The sequence below is a fragment of the Martes martes genome, assembly GCF_963455335.1.
Source record: "Martes martes genome assembly, chromosome: 7".
NCBI lineage: Eukaryota > Metazoa > Chordata > Mammalia > Carnivora > Mustelidae > Martes > Martes martes.
In genome coordinates, this window is record NC_137894.1 from 60,944,465 (window position 1) to 60,959,741 (window position 15,277).

Sequence of the window (15,277 nt, forward strand, 5' to 3'; positions counted from 1 at the left end):
ACCCCAGCTGTGTGGCACCGGGCTGGATGGCGGAAGCTCCAGCTGGGAGAGGGACCCCAGGTACACAAAGGGGAAGCTTCAGAAACCCTGATCAGCCGGTGGGAGCAGGCCTGGGACTGTCGCCCGAGGGGTGGTGAACCCTGCAGGGGGGTGGGGGAGCTCTGCTCAGCTGTGTCACCCCCTTTGTCAACATTTCCACTCTTCTGCTGATTTCCAACTTTAGGACGAGAAGGGGTATTCTTTACAAAAGTTCTCTTTGTATGCCAGAATTCTGTAGAGTCATTTAGAAGTCAAGAAAATAAAATGAGAATGGATGAAAAACAGAACAGTGGTGACAAAAAAGAAAATGACTAGGCAGCTATGGGAGCTCCTTTATTAAAGAAAACAGACTTCTGTCATCTTGTGGAAGAATGGCAATGAAATAAAGGGGGTAAGCAGAGATATCCTCCACCTCAGCTAAAAGCCTCTGTGTAAGGACACACACTGGGTACAACCCAGAACATTCTGCTAAGATCTGAAACCTAAAATAAGGGCGTAATGTAAACACTGACAGGCTCAGACCAGATAATGTGAACCTTCCCATCTATGTAGAGGTCCGTCAACAGAAGCAAGCACCGTGCTGTCTGCTGCTGCCGCAAGTACAGATAGGCAGGGAGATGTCAAAACCTGTCACAAGTATACTTACTTACCTATTTTTCAAATGAAAACAACTTAAATCATTTATATGATTCTTTGAGGAAGAGAAACCCCAAATTTGGGAATCCTTTATTTAGAGTGTTGGACTTTAACTGCATTCCTGAGGTATGATGAATAAGTGGTAAGACTAGTAATTTCCTTGCCTCGGACAGTGACTGCCTGGCTTGGTTTGATGGGGCTGGTAGAGGGCACTGTACCACACTGAAGGACTTGGGGGGACTGCCATACTCAGTTGGGAGAACCAGCTGCTCACTACCTGTCCTTGTGTCATTTCCAGATAATCCTGGAACTTTTGGACCGGCCCTGTGGGTCCCTCTCCCTTCCATACTTGGGCCTACCCCTGTGCTGGGGCCAGCCCCACCTGAAGCAGGAACTTCCAAGCTGCTTACTCTCCTGTCTACAAGGGTTTTTGCTGAACCTCCACCTCCAGGCCTCAGGCCTGGGGCAGCTGCCAGACCCCTGCAGGGCTCCGCAAAACTTCCTCACTACCTACTAATGTGGACCTTTCGAGTTGCCAGGCCTGTGCTCAGGGAAGGCTGACTCCCCAAACAGCCGCCGGCCACACTGGGATTGGCACCTGGTTTCTGAACACTGCCTGGTGCCCAGGGGCCTGCGTTACCTGGCCTGGCCTGACACCTGCCACAGCTCTCCACCACAGCCTTGCACCTGCTCCCTCATTGCAGCCCACATGGTGTTCTTTGGCTGATGGCCAAGACTGCTGGATGGTGGGCTGCCCTTGGACACGAGGCCTCTGGTGCCCTGACAAAAACTGGGCCTCAATTCCTTCCGTCTTCCATCCTGCCTGGCACTGTCTGAGTCACCACCCTCAGGTGCCCTGCTCATGCTGCAGGCTGCTCTCAGCCTCAACCTCCACTTCCAGAAAGTTCCACTGGCCTGTTTTGTGGGAGTCTCCTGTTGTGCTGCCTCTAATTGGCCACCCCCTCCTGCCCCAGATACGGTGTATGGGCCCTGCTTTTAAGACGGGTATTGAGGGGGCACCTGGGTGGCTCAGTTGGTTGAGCAGCTGCCTTCAGCTCAGGTCATGATCCCAGAGTCCCGGGATCAAGTCCCGTATCAGGCTCCCAACTCCATGGGGAATCTGCTTCTCTCTCTGACCCTCCCCCTTCTCATGCTCTCTCTCTCATTCTCTCTCTCAAATAAATAAAATCTTAAAAAAAAAAAAAAAAGAAGTGTATTGAGTTACAAGGTAAATTACAATCCTTAGAATCAAGGAACGCTACATCTGGAAGGGACTCCCTGTATCTAATTGAACTCCCAGTTCCAGGAAATTCATATGACTTGCTCAAGGTCACACCACCAGGTAGGAGGTGCAGAACTGTCACTAGCATTCAGCTGCCTCATTCCTGTCCTTATAGAGTTAATTGCTTTCTCTGGGGGATGCATTAAAAAATCTTACTAAAGCTGCTGAAAATCTGGAACTGAACGTGAACCGTGTCCTATAGAAAAACAGTGTGGAAGACTGAGACTTGATGGGTTTTGATTGTCCCTAGGTCCCAGGGATGCTGTATGGGAAGGTCATTTAGAGTCTCCTTCCCCGTACACAAAAAACTCATATATTATTGCAAACACCACTATGAACACCATGTAGGATGTGGGTAAAGACAGCAATCTTCTGGCAGGATGGCACCTTGTAATTTTCTAAAGACTCTTGGTAAACAGAGGGGACAGCCTGGAGGCACATTCCTGCCTTTCTGTGTCAAAGGAGTTTTCCCCAGATAAACACAGGACTGAGGGCCAGACCAGGTGATAGTCCCTGGGGAAGGAAGTGGACTCGGTCTAAATCCTTTTTTTCTTTATAATGAGAGAAAACTAATCCAGAAGGAGGGAGATAGGAAAGACAAGAGGGAAGAGCGAGCGGAGAAGGGAGAGGCCTGATGAGACCCAGCTCTGGAAGGCCAGGGTCAGGCCCTGTCCCCACTGCCCACTTGTGGAGCCATGCCGGGCGACTCGAGGCACCCACCTCAGCCGACTCGCACGCAAACTGGAAATGACAGCTCTTACCTCACAGGGTTGTTAGGACGAGAATCAAAAGAGGTTATAGATTTGGATGTATTTGAAAAAGAAATAAAAATGTTAATTATTATTGCCTAATGACCAAAGACCCCAGAGTTGGAGGGTTAGTAAAGCCTGAGAAGGCTTGTGGTTGTTTCGTTCTTCCTGAATAAAGAATAAACTCTTACTGAGTTAATAGTGACTGAAAAAATTAATAAGTTCTATGTATTTGAATAGTAATATGATGAATATGGGTCCCAAGCGCTTCACTCACAAATAAGTGACATTGAACCCTAGGGGGATTCTGGATATTCTTATCTTGTCCAATTCACCATTTCTCTCATATAAAACAGGGAAAGCCCCAACTCATCCAAGGCTGATGATTTGGGTGAGGTCAAATGCATCATGTCAGTTTCTGTCTGGGCTAATCACACAATGAGCAAAAAGAGATGTTCTTCCCTTTAAATGAACATGAACTTCTATCTATTTCATGTATAGATTCTGCTACAAGCTCATTAACTGTCCAGTGACAACTGTCCATACATCTCCAAGCAGAGAAGCACGTACTCAGAGTGATACTAGATATATTCCTCCTGGCCGTGGGGGCAGCCCCAGGCAGCGAGTGCTGGAAGCTTCTAGAGCTCATCGTCAGTAGGAGTGGACATCCTCATGGAATTTGGATCTTGGGGAGCAGCTTGGGGGGACTCGGGCTGCGGGGACATGGTTCTTCACTATGTCATCTCATCTGCACATTAACCCAAACTGTTGGGAGAGCTGCGTCTTTGGAGGCCCAGCTAGAAACTTGCACCGAGCATTGAACACGAGGGGATCAGCACATTTTAAAAAGTGGGTTTATGGGGATATATAAAAAAAAAATCAGGGGCACCTGGGTGGCTCAGTGGGTTAAAGACTCTGCCTTCGGTTCAGGTCATGATGTCAGGGTCCTGGTATCAAGCCCCACATCCAGCTCTCTGCTCAGCAGGGAGCCTGCTTCCCCCTCTCTCTCTGCCTGCCTCTCTGCCTACTTGTGATCTCTGGCAAATAAATAAGTAAAATCTTAAAAAAAAAAAAAAAAAAGTCAGTTCATGAACTAGAGACCCAGAAAGTGGAGCTGTGGAGTAGTAAGACTTGGAGACTATCAGTGGCAGAGAAGAGCCACTCACCGGATCCCCTCCAGCCGGGGTTTGTCATTCTGTTGAAACTGAAGCTGGAGCCCATAGCTCGTGATCTGGAACAGCTGCGGGGGGCCTCACGGGGGCCCACCCACTCGTGTGAGGTCAGCCTTCAAGGAGATGGGCTTCCCTGCCTGGGTGCAAATACTGACACATGCATCCACAATGGACAGAGCGATTTCTAAAAGCCCCGTGGCGTGCTAAGCATTAGTGGGGTGTCATCAGCTGCTGTAGAAGGGTCCTCACACCTTCACCTGGGTCAGTTTGGTGAATTTCAAAACATCTAACTGCTCCACAAAGGGAATTGGCAGGGTAGACAGACCGGAAAGCTAGACTCTGTGCTTTACACGGGACTGGAGGAGAACACGCTTTGAAGACACTGAATGCCACAGACCTGGCGGGGTCTAGGAAAACCACTGACCTCTCCTTTTCTTTCTCATTTTGAGCTGTTCCTTCCTCAAGCGTTGACTCACTTTTTTTGTTGCGTGAAGATCACCAGAGGGGTGGGAACCTCTCCTGCTCTTGGACAACATTTATGAAGGGTGGAGCCCTCACTATTTTTGTTCGTTTATTCCACGAACGACTCTTGTTTGGAGTTTGTCTGGAAGAGCCGAAGAATTTCTTCCGTTTGGCTGGGTTAGTGACAGCTGCATAAAACTACATGGTATTTTTTTCAGTGCTGTTTTGAGCTTTCCCCAAATCGCCTGAAGAATCATGAAATGAATCTGGATTAGCACCTTAAATTGTAAACAGTCTTCAGAAAAGGATGCCTACTGATATCCTTAAGACGTGGTCTTTGAGGTTAACCAAAATACCCACTCCAAAGTTTTCTTGTTCCTTGAACTAGAGGGATGTAAAAAAATATACATAAAAGTAGAAAAACCAGGGAAATCATTAAATTTCAAGAGATCTTTGGTAAGAGTGCCATTTTTCCTTTTTTTTTTTTTTAAAGATTTTATTTATTTATTTGACAGACAGAGATCACAAGTAGGCAGAGAGGCAGGCAGAGAGAGAGGGGGAAGCAGACTCCCTGTTGATCAGAGAGCCTGATGTGGGGCTTGATCCCAGGACCTGAGATCACTTCTTGAGCCGAAGGCAGAGGCTTTAACCCACTGAGCCACCCAAGCACCCCCAAGAGTACCATTTTTCAATCACTATAGTGTCATTTTTATGGTACCTAGAGCTTGATCACTGCAGAACCCAGCAGGATATTAGCGACAGGACACACATGCTTCACTCCCAGATGGGATGTGAGTTCTGCCCAATTAAGGTGTTGTCTAAATAGACACAGTCCACCCCCCAACTAGACCTGACACTTCCTAGGTGACATCTGAGAACTTGCTCGTTGCGTGTTTTCAAAATGTCAGCTTGATAAACCTCTAAACTTTGCAGGGCTCCCGTGGACACACAATTTCATAGACCACACGGAATGACAGATGGACACAAAAAGCAATAGTGAGAAGCTACAGAGGCTGTCCACTGTGCACTTCCGGTGAATGCTCTCCAGACCGAGGAGCCAAACTAACTGAGGTTTGAGTTTATATTTTGCAACTCACAGGCTGTGAGGCCTCAGGCAAGCTGCTTCACGTCTCTGAGCTTCAGTTCCCTTGCATGAGAAACAAAGATAATGCCCAACTTTGTGCTGTTATGGATCGGATCAGAGGACGGAATGCATGAAATACTCCGCATTGAAGCATGAAATACTTCCTGAGGGACCCCGCAGCCCCTCAGGAAGGGGTGGCTAGCAAAGCAACACCTGATCAACAGAGACAGAGATCAGTACGCCAAAATCAAAGAGCATTTTCACGTAATATAAACACTGCAAAGAGGAAAACTCGAGTGATTCCTTGTCCATTTAAGCAACAACAAATTCACAAACGGCCAGAAAGTCATAGATGGCGTAGAGCAGATGACATCGGTTGTTGCTAAGGCCACCGTACTGAGTTCTGCTCCTTCTCTGCCCGAGCCTCTATTTCCTGTCCTCTTTCGCAGGATGGTACTGCCCTGGGGGCACCCTGGCACTGAGAAGCTCGGGCTGGAAACAGCCACACTTCAAACATTTTCCTTTATGAAAAGGAACAAGCCAGATACTATTCTTAGGAAGAAAAAAAAAGACAAGCTTTTTTCCTAGAAGTAAGCTCAGCAAGTTGCTCGCCACCCTGCCCCCCTGGCCCCTGCATGGGCACAAGGGCTTTCATTATTCCCAGTGTCAGGACAGAGCAGCATTCTGTGGCCGCACGGGTCCGTCCGTTCGGAGGGCCTGACGCTCAAGGAGGGCAGAGAACTCCCAAGGCGCTTGGTGCTCCCAGTGGACTCTCTGCTCTCTATTTATTTCTGTGACCGAATACAGCTGTGCCTTGAGTCACTAGGCCTTCAGCAGTGACTGGTGAAGTAGAAATGTCCATGGGTGTTTTCAATAGTTCCAAGACAATCCTGAAATCTACAAAGGCTAGCACAGGATCTGCCATCTTGGTTATAGAATAAAGGTTGGGCGTCGTGGGCCCTGCAGTGTAAGTTTGGATGTCTCAGCTGAAGAAAAGAAATACCACATGCCAAGGGGCCAGTGAAGGGGCAAAAGCAGACTTCTCGCCACCAAGCCTTAAGCCCAGGACTAGCACACGAGAGAAAGCACTTCAGGAAAGCTGCAAATGGATTCATGAACTGGTTAGCACGACCTCCTAGTAGAAATGTAAGAAAAATGGCTGTAGCTCCTGACAGGAAGCGGCTGGACCAGGAAGACAGGATAAAGAACGGTACCTCACAGGGGCACCGGGGCTGCAGAGCAGCTGAACAAGACAGGGGTATGCGTGAGCTCGCACCGGGACAGAATGTGAGCAGAGGGCACGAGAGCAGAGGGAGGGTCTATCTGTGGGGCCAGAGAGAGATGCCACCAGGTAACTCTTTCTTTTGTTTTTTAAAGATTTTACTTATTTGTCAGAGTGAGAGAGAGAGAGCATAACCAGGGGGAGCAGTAGGCAGAGAGAGGAGCAGGTTCCCTGCTGAGCAAGGAGTCCGTTGCAGGACTTGGTCGAGGATCCTGGGATCATGACCCCAGCCAAAGCAGACGCTTAACCCACTGAGCCACCCATGTGTCCCTTGTCTCTCTGGATACAGGAGAGAGGCTGCTGGGTGAGCACGCAGGCACGAAGACAGAGGCTGCTGGGCAGGGATGAGAAGGTGTGAGAAGGCCAACTGTCTAGCAGTCACCCTCAGTGAAGCCCACCCTACCTCCCCGGGCCAGGCCCCCTCCTCAGAGCATGGTGTCCACACCCCACTCAGCACACAGCTCATCATTCTGTAATGGGGGGTTTGGGGCCTCCTCCTGCACCTGCTAGGCTCCCTAGTTCTGGTCCTGGTGCTGAGCAAACAGGGCCTCCATGAGGCAAAGTGGTGGTGGATTCCAGAAGGCTGGCCTGCTGGCCCCCAAGGCCAGACCAGAAGTCACTCTCTGTGCAGCAAGAGGATAAGGGAGGGGCATGGTTATTTGCCACCAGAAGATGAAGGGGAAGTACCCTTCCTCCCTTCCTGACCAGGGTGCCAGTGGATTTGGCCAAGCAGGCCTATGGACTGGTTTTAGCTTACGCGACAAGGCACAGGGGCTAGGCTGAGAGCAGGAGTGCTGTCTTTTCGTCCTAGTTTTGTTACTCATGGATTAGGTGACCCTGGAGAGATTGCTTATTCTACCGCGTCCTTCTGAAATTAGGGAGTGGTTAGACCTCCGGCTTCCAAACATGGCTGATTATCAGAATCACCTGGGGAGCTTTACACGCACATACACACGCATATGCATACTCACATATACACACACGTAGACATGCACACACACACACAAATCAGAAGCTCCAGGGCAGGGCCCGGGGACTTACATTGGTTCAAGCTCCTGGATGCTTCTGATGATCACTGACACTAGCCGAACTCTGCAGGCACTTCCAGCAGGAGAGGAATATGGGATTTTATGAAAGGGGCACACAGTTTTTAAAGAACCATTTCTTCCCTACACTTTTTCTTAGAGGAGTCATGTGCTTTTCTCTCTTCAGGGATGTGACAAGTGCTTGAGGACGGTGGGCAGATGACCACTCACCCTAACAGGTGTGCACCCCTGGGGCTGCCAAAAGGTTCAGCTATGGGGTGGAGGAGCCCAGAGCCACAGCGGGCATGCTTGTGGGCACCCACCCAGTGTGGGGACCCGCCATGGCCCCTGAAGTAGCACACTCAGGGGGTCGGGCTGACCCAGCCTTCCTCCTAGGACAACTCTGGCTCCAGGCAGGGACGTTGGACACTGGGGTCTGTGCTTAAGGCACAGAGTGACCTACATGGCATCTCAGCACCCTACAGGTTCCACCAAGGCCCCCTCTCTGACTCAGCTGGCTTCACCCCCCTTGTCTTAAGACAACAGCAGTTCCCAGGTGGTAAGCCCACTGACCCCTCCCTGTGTGCCCTGCGAGCGAGGTCACACTGAATCCTTACAGGCATCCTATGACGTGCTCTTACGCACTCCATTTTACAGAGCAGGAAACAGGTTTGGAAAGGTTGAATCATCTGCCTGAGATCACAGAGTAGGAGCCAGAATCTAAACAGGCCTCCTGATCTTGAGGCTCTCTTCTGAACCTTGTTCATGTTCCATCCCCTCCTGCACCCCCACCTTCCCCTAGAGAGGAGACAGTGGGAAGGGGTCTCCTTGGCTCACCTTGGCCAGCCTCGCTCGCTTGATGAGGTCGTTGAGTTTGCGTACGGCCGCCTTCTGAGGAAGGCTCTGGATGTCTCTGAAGAGGTCTTGGGCCTCGGCCTCAAAGAGGCGGCGGTTGTCAGTGTTCTGTAGGGGCTGTGCCCAGAAGGAGCCGATGTAGACACGTAGCACCTCGGGTGTGTTGATGACCTTGCCCAGGGACCACATGAGGGCCCCGTAGACGCGCATCAGCTGCTGCGTGTCCACTTGGTCGGCCTTGTTCAGCACCACGCGGATCTTGTCATCCTGGCCCCGGAAGGCCTTGATGGCCTCTGAGAACTCATCTGAGATGTCCAGTTTGTGAGCATCGAAGAGCAGGATGATCCTGTCCACGCGCTCTGCGAACCACTGCAGGACCTGGCAGAAGTCGTAGCCTGGGTGGAGAGAAGGGCATGTCAGTGGGGCTGGGGCTCAGGACCGGGGGACGTGTGGGGGCGCCGGTGACTGCCAAGGATGGAGCGCCACCTCCAAGGAGGTGATGGAGGTCTGACGGCCTGAAAATCACCTCAAGTGAGCCCCCTGGGGCTGGACATGTTCAGGAGTCAATGCTGGGGATCCCAGGAGCCCTCCCCTGGAAGAAAAAGGGCCTAAAAAGGTGCTCGTGGTCATTTGGATGGGGCGTCCCTTCCAGACCTGTGATTTCATTTAGTCCCCACGAGTCTCTTACTTCTCCTGGTATGGTCCTTGGGATCGATGGCAAATTGGATCAATGGGTCTATAAAACCACAGGCCCTGGGTCAAAACTCTCCCTTCGGCCAAAGGTTTGCTTTTCTGAAAGTAGCGGAGGTGGAGAAGGAAGAAAACTCAGGGGTTGCTTGGGGTCCCGTGGTGTCACCACTAAGCCCAACAAAAGAGGAACTGTCTTCTCTTTTCCTAAGTTTTTAGGTGTTAAGAAGGCCAAATGTTGGCCTGCCCCAAAACGGTGACCAATATTTATTGTTTGGACTATTTATATCATAAGTAAGTTGTAAATATTTTTAAAAGATCATGTCTCACAGCCGTTGTGTGAAGTGGTCTCTTGCCAATTTCTTTTTTAAAAATGGCCAGGCCCACAACGAATTGTTTAGTTCACTTTGGCCGCGTGCCAATAGGCTCCAAATCACACAGCTCTGTAAACACTTCTCACAGGCCCTGGTCAAGGCCTGTTTCGGGTCTCCCCCAGGGGAGGCAGAGGCCCTCAAAAAGCAAACAAGAGAGGACCAGTCCCACAAGGTTTATTTTTAATCCCGGTCTGGTTAGCTGTGGGCTCGGGCTTGACGTAGCCCAAGGAGGGCCAAGATGGTGCCTTTCCTGACTCCTGTCACCCCTTCTTATAGGTCTTGAAAACCTCCGAACACACATAAAGGTCTAGAAAATAATATGATGAATGCTGATGTACCCATCACATAACTTAAATGAACCTTGGCCTTTTGCCTTATTTGCCTCAGATGCATTAAAGGATTTAAGTGTACTTTCTATAAAGAAATCCTGCATAGCTGTAAGGATGAATTAGATTTTCCCTCGTCAACACAGGCAAATCTCCAAAGGAACGGTGAGCAAAAAACCAGTTTCAAAAGGATAGGTCCGGCATGATAACATTCACATAAAGTGTTAAAAAACAAAGCAACATTCAGGAGCCAAGAAATACGTATGACAGCACAAATACAAAAAAAATTGATGGTAGGGGCGCCTGTGTGGTTCAGTGGGTTAAGCCTCTGCCTTCGGCTCAGGTCATGATCCCAGAATCCTGGGATCGAGTCCCACATCGGGCTCTCTGCTCAGCGGGGAGCCTGCTTCCTCCTCTCTCTCTGCCTGCCTCTCTGCCTACTTGTGATCTCTGTCTGTCAAATAAATAAATAAAATCTTAAAAAAAAATTGATGCTAATTTTGGAATACTGAGGAACTCTGAGGTTTCTAAGGTAGATGAGAAAGCATCTAAAGAATGATCTATTTTCAAAAATAAAGGGGGTCAGTGGATGAAAGTTTGCATAAATTTGAAGAACAAGTGTAAGAGAACTGGTTGAGGAACAAAAGGATTTAGACACAATTTTAATAAAGAACATGAAACATTCCAAAAACGCTAACGCTCCCTGCAGACCCCTCCCGAGCACACTCTCCGGGGGAAGCACCGCCCTGAGTGTGGTGTTTCTTGTCATTACACGTTTGCGTGTTCCTGGTTCAGACTTTTCACTTCTCTATTCTGTCCCACAGTGGCACTCCCTGATTCCTTGGGGACAAAGAGGGCAAAGGCAGTTGTTAGAATGTGGGCCAGAGTTGATTTTCATCACGATCAGCAGTCAGGTGAGAACAGAAGAAAATCAAAGACGCATGGCATGGGGTCGCACAGCAGTATGTAGAGATTCCGAGTGCAGATTTCACTTGGAGTTCTGTCCCTACCAGGACAGGGCAAACTGCCTCCCAAGGGGCTTCTGTCATTCCAGACTGATCTGGGTCAGTCTGATAGCCTGCTCAGAGATCCTGAGCAGAATAATGATGGCTCTGCACTCGGGGAGCCAGGAAGATGTTTTAGAACTGACCACCAGAAGGACCCGTGTGTGGACATTGGAGTGGACATGAGTTGAATTTGCTGGGCACCCTTCTTGTTGGGCCAGAGGTCCTGTGTGGGCCACAGACGCTGAAGGTATAGCGGACAGTCCATCACCCCACTCATTGGCAGGTTGGGGTACAGACAAGTGACCTAGAACCAGAGAATCATCTCCTTCCATCAGGCGGGGGTGTTGGACCTTGAGGGAATGATACAAAGTCACAGGGAAAATGAGAATTTCTTTCTTTCCTTTTTTTTTTTTTTAAGATATTAATTATTTATTTGAGAGAGAGAGAGAGAACTATTAGGGGGAACAGCAGACTCCTAGGCGAGCAGGAAGCCAGATGCGAGGCTTGATCCTGGGACTCCAGGATCATGACCTGAGCCCAAGGCTGACACTTAACCACACAGGTGCCCCCAAAATGAGAATTTCCTATTGGCAGTGGTGCTGAACTGAGAGTCAGGCAGTGGTAACTTCCTCACCTAGTTTTTGAGACTAGCTTCCCAACCTATCCATTAATTCTGTGAACAACTTGATTTTCTGAAAATTTCCTTTTCTGCTTATATCAGAATCAGCTTCTTTGGTTTGCTGCCAAGAATCACAGTTGGTGAATAATTTTCCCCACTTCAGAAATACTCTTACAGTCAGCACCCAAAGACACTTGGTACCCCCATTGCTGTCACTGCCTGCACACATGCAATTTTAGCCATAGACACACAAATCTCTTCTTCCAAGGACCACCTGGGTTGAGTGGTTGGCCTTGACAGTACCCATATTTAAACTTTCACTTAAATTTGGGTTTCTCTTTTCTTTTCCTTTCTTTTTTTTTTTTTAAGATTTTCTTTATTTATTTGATAGAGAGAGACACAGCGGGAGAGGGAACACAAGCAGGAGGAGTGGAAGAGGGAGAAGCAGGCTTCCTGCTGAGCAGGGAGCCCAAAGCGGGGCTCATCCTAGGACTCCGGGATCATGACCTGAGCCAAAGGCAGCCACTTAACAACTGAGCCCCCCAGACGCCCCAAACTTGGGTTTCTAATAGTTATTTTAAATGTCTTTTTAAAAGATGTCATTCCAATGCTTCATTGAAATAAAAAGTGGGAAAAGAGCTGCTAGATAGAAGTTTACTGTAAGCAAGGCCACTACTCATCTCTGGAGGAATGACCACATGGCCATATTTTCTTGTTTTAAAGTAACCAGGAGAACTTACGATTTAAGAAGTACAGGTAGATAGAACTGTGTTCTGTTTGTCACTGAACAGGTCTACAGTATTATTTGTTACACATTAGGGAAGTATAATCGAAGGTAAAGAAATCACCAAGTGTCTCAGGAGAAAGCAAAGAATTACCACAGCTGGGGGAGGTTGGTCTGCTCATTTTTTTCATACATAGTTGTTGTTATTAGTATTTTACCCATTTTTAAAAAAGATTTATTTATTTTAGAGGGGGGAGGAGGGGCAGAGGGAGAGGGAGAGAATCTGGAGCGGACTCCCCACTGAGCACAGAGCTAGACGTAGGGCTTGATCTCACAACCCTGAGGTCAAGACCTGAGCCAAAATCAAGAGTCAGATGCTTAACTGACTAGCCATCAGGCAGCCCTCACTTTAACCATTTTTAAAGTGTACAGTTTATTGGCATCAAGCACATTCTCATTGTGGTGCAATCATGACCATCTGCCTACAGAATTCTTCATCTTCCCAAACTGAAACTAAGTACCCATTAAACATTAACTTCCCATGCCTCCCTCGTCCAGCCCTGGCAACCACCATTCTATTTTGTCTTTGTGAATTTGACTACTCTAGGTGCCTCATATAAGTGGAATTGTACAGCACCATTTTGTGACCGGCTTCGTTCATTTAGCACAATGTCCTCAAAATTCACCCCTGTTGTAGACTTCATCAGAATTTCCTTCCTTTTTAAGGCTGAACAGGTCTGCTCGACTCTTAAATCTTCATGAGATAAAACAGGCACCAAGGATTTATCTACCAAAAAGTTCCAGCTGATTTTAAAGAAACGACTTAATTTAATGATGTTATTTAGTCTGTCTGCTGAAAGCAAATGGTGACATGGAAGGACCCGCAGATCACTGATTCCCAAAATAAGGTCTTAGACTCAAGTAAGCTGCTTGCCGAAGGTGACACTTACAGATCCCTCCCTAGAAGCATGGAATCAGAATCCCTGAGGCTGGGCTTGGTGGCCAGCATTTTTTAAACCTCCCAGATAACTGGCGATGCCTGGTGGTATGAGCACCGCTACTCTGAGCGCCAAAGCAGATGTTTAACCAACTGAGCCACCCAAGCACCCAAATTTATTATTAATCAATCAATCAATCAATTAATGAATTAATCTTCATGAGTCTGCGGTAGGTACCATTACTATTTCATCAACATGACTCTTTTTGCAAATATATTATTTCTCTACTGTATAAAGTTAACACAAATTACATACAACCAGAAACCAGGCGGTAACAAGGTAAGGTGATGGATGTGTTGATTAGCTGCAGGAATCATTTCACTGTATATGTACATTAGATCATGTTGTATAACTTTAGTATACACAATTTTTACCTATCAATTATGCCTCAAAAAAGCTGGGGGGAAAAAAAGGAGAAGAGTATATACAGGCCTTGGACTCAGGCTGCCTGGGGTTTAATCCTGGCTCCATCACTTACCAGTTTCGTGAACTGGGACAAGTTCCTTAACCTTTCTCTCTGTGCCTCGTTTCCTCATCTGTAAAATGGGGCTAATCATAGCATCCACATACCTCATGGGGCTTTGGAGTTAACAGATGAGAAACATTTGAATCATCCCGACATCTAGAAAGCTCTCCAAAATGTTATCTACTGGTTATTCAAGAAATCTTAGCAACGGGGGCATGGTGGGAGTGCAGTAAATGTTAAAGGATGCCTTCCTGGGGCCAAGTAAAGTCTGCAACCACAGAGAAAACACAATTAATTAGGGTAGAGGTGACGGCACTATGACGCTCGAGCCAAGTGGAAGAATCGGCACTCAGAAGGTAGCTAATAGAAGATACGACTTAACAGAGAACCGCCCATATATTATAAATAAAGCTGGTGGACCCTCAAAGTCCAGAGGCCTTTCTTTTTTTAGCTTGTGAAACAGGTGGAGCTCTACGGGTTGGTCCTAAAGGCCCTAGGTTGCTCCTAAAATAAAGCTGGGATTCTAACCACAGATACTTCCCGGCTTATAAAAGCCCATGCATAGCCATACGGGCCAGGATAACCAGGGCACACGTTGTTACCCAGTAGGAGGAAAGTAATGAATTTTCCCGAAGATTCGGTTACAGAGGGCGGTCAGGTCCCCATTACCAACTAGAGTTCAGCCACACTGTGCTAAGTGGGTCTGTGACAGAGCCACTACCTAAAGTGGAAACCAGTGGCCCTGACACTGACCATGGCCCTTGGCTACTATTCCGTTGGGCCTACAGCCTACACAGTGACGTTACGTTTGAACTTGGCCTGTTTTTGGTCCAGACATGCACTGTAGTTCTAACAGCCCAGTCCACCTGGTGCCCACTTCTGAGTGGAAATACCACAGCTCTGACACAGACCAAGTTCTGCCTCTGAAAGGCCACCTCTTGCTCCTGGGCTCCCGCTGGGGTCTTAGAGCTCCCCAGAGAACTGCACCATCTGATGCCACAGCTGTTTCCCTGCTGGGCCATGAACACCCAAGGGGAGGGCCCCTTTTTACCCTGCTCCCTACAGCACCGAGATGGGGCTCACCGAGAGGAGGCCTCAGTACATGCTTCCTGAGGGACTGAGTGTTCTCTGTGCAAAACTGTGTTCAAAATTCCCAGAAGTAGCTTTCAACAAGCTTTCGGAACACCTCTCTCTCTGGAATTCAGAAGTATGCTAAACATTTAGAAATGTAATAATACATTTCACCTACAAAAGTAAAAAATGGATTAATTAATAATTCTTAAATGCCTAGGATGTGCTCGGGATGGTTGCTGAGGGATATACTTCTATAAAACAAAGGCTGCTCGCTTTGTCCATACTAACCCCAGAGTGGGAGCAATCCAAATGTCCCTCCACAGGTGAAGGATAAACTGTCCAGTGGAACAGCACTCAGTAATACAAACAAGGAGCTACGTGCAGCCACATGGGGCAGGGCGGGGCGGGGGGGGGTT

The 15,277-nt window shown here is 48.2% G+C and overlaps 1 protein-coding gene across 1 annotated transcript in view; it reads right to left on the reverse strand.

Annotated features, from left to right (window-relative positions):
* Positions 1 to 15,277, reverse strand: part of EHD4 (EH domain containing 4) — a 76,312-nt gene that overhangs the window by 12,023 nt on the left and 49,012 nt on the right. The window contains exon 4 of the mRNA XM_080807603.1: positions 8,569 to 8,981. Within this exon, the coding sequence (XP_080663729.1) occupies positions 8,569 to 8,981 (413 nt within the window). The remainder of the gene's footprint in view (positions 1 to 8,568; positions 8,982 to 15,277) is intronic.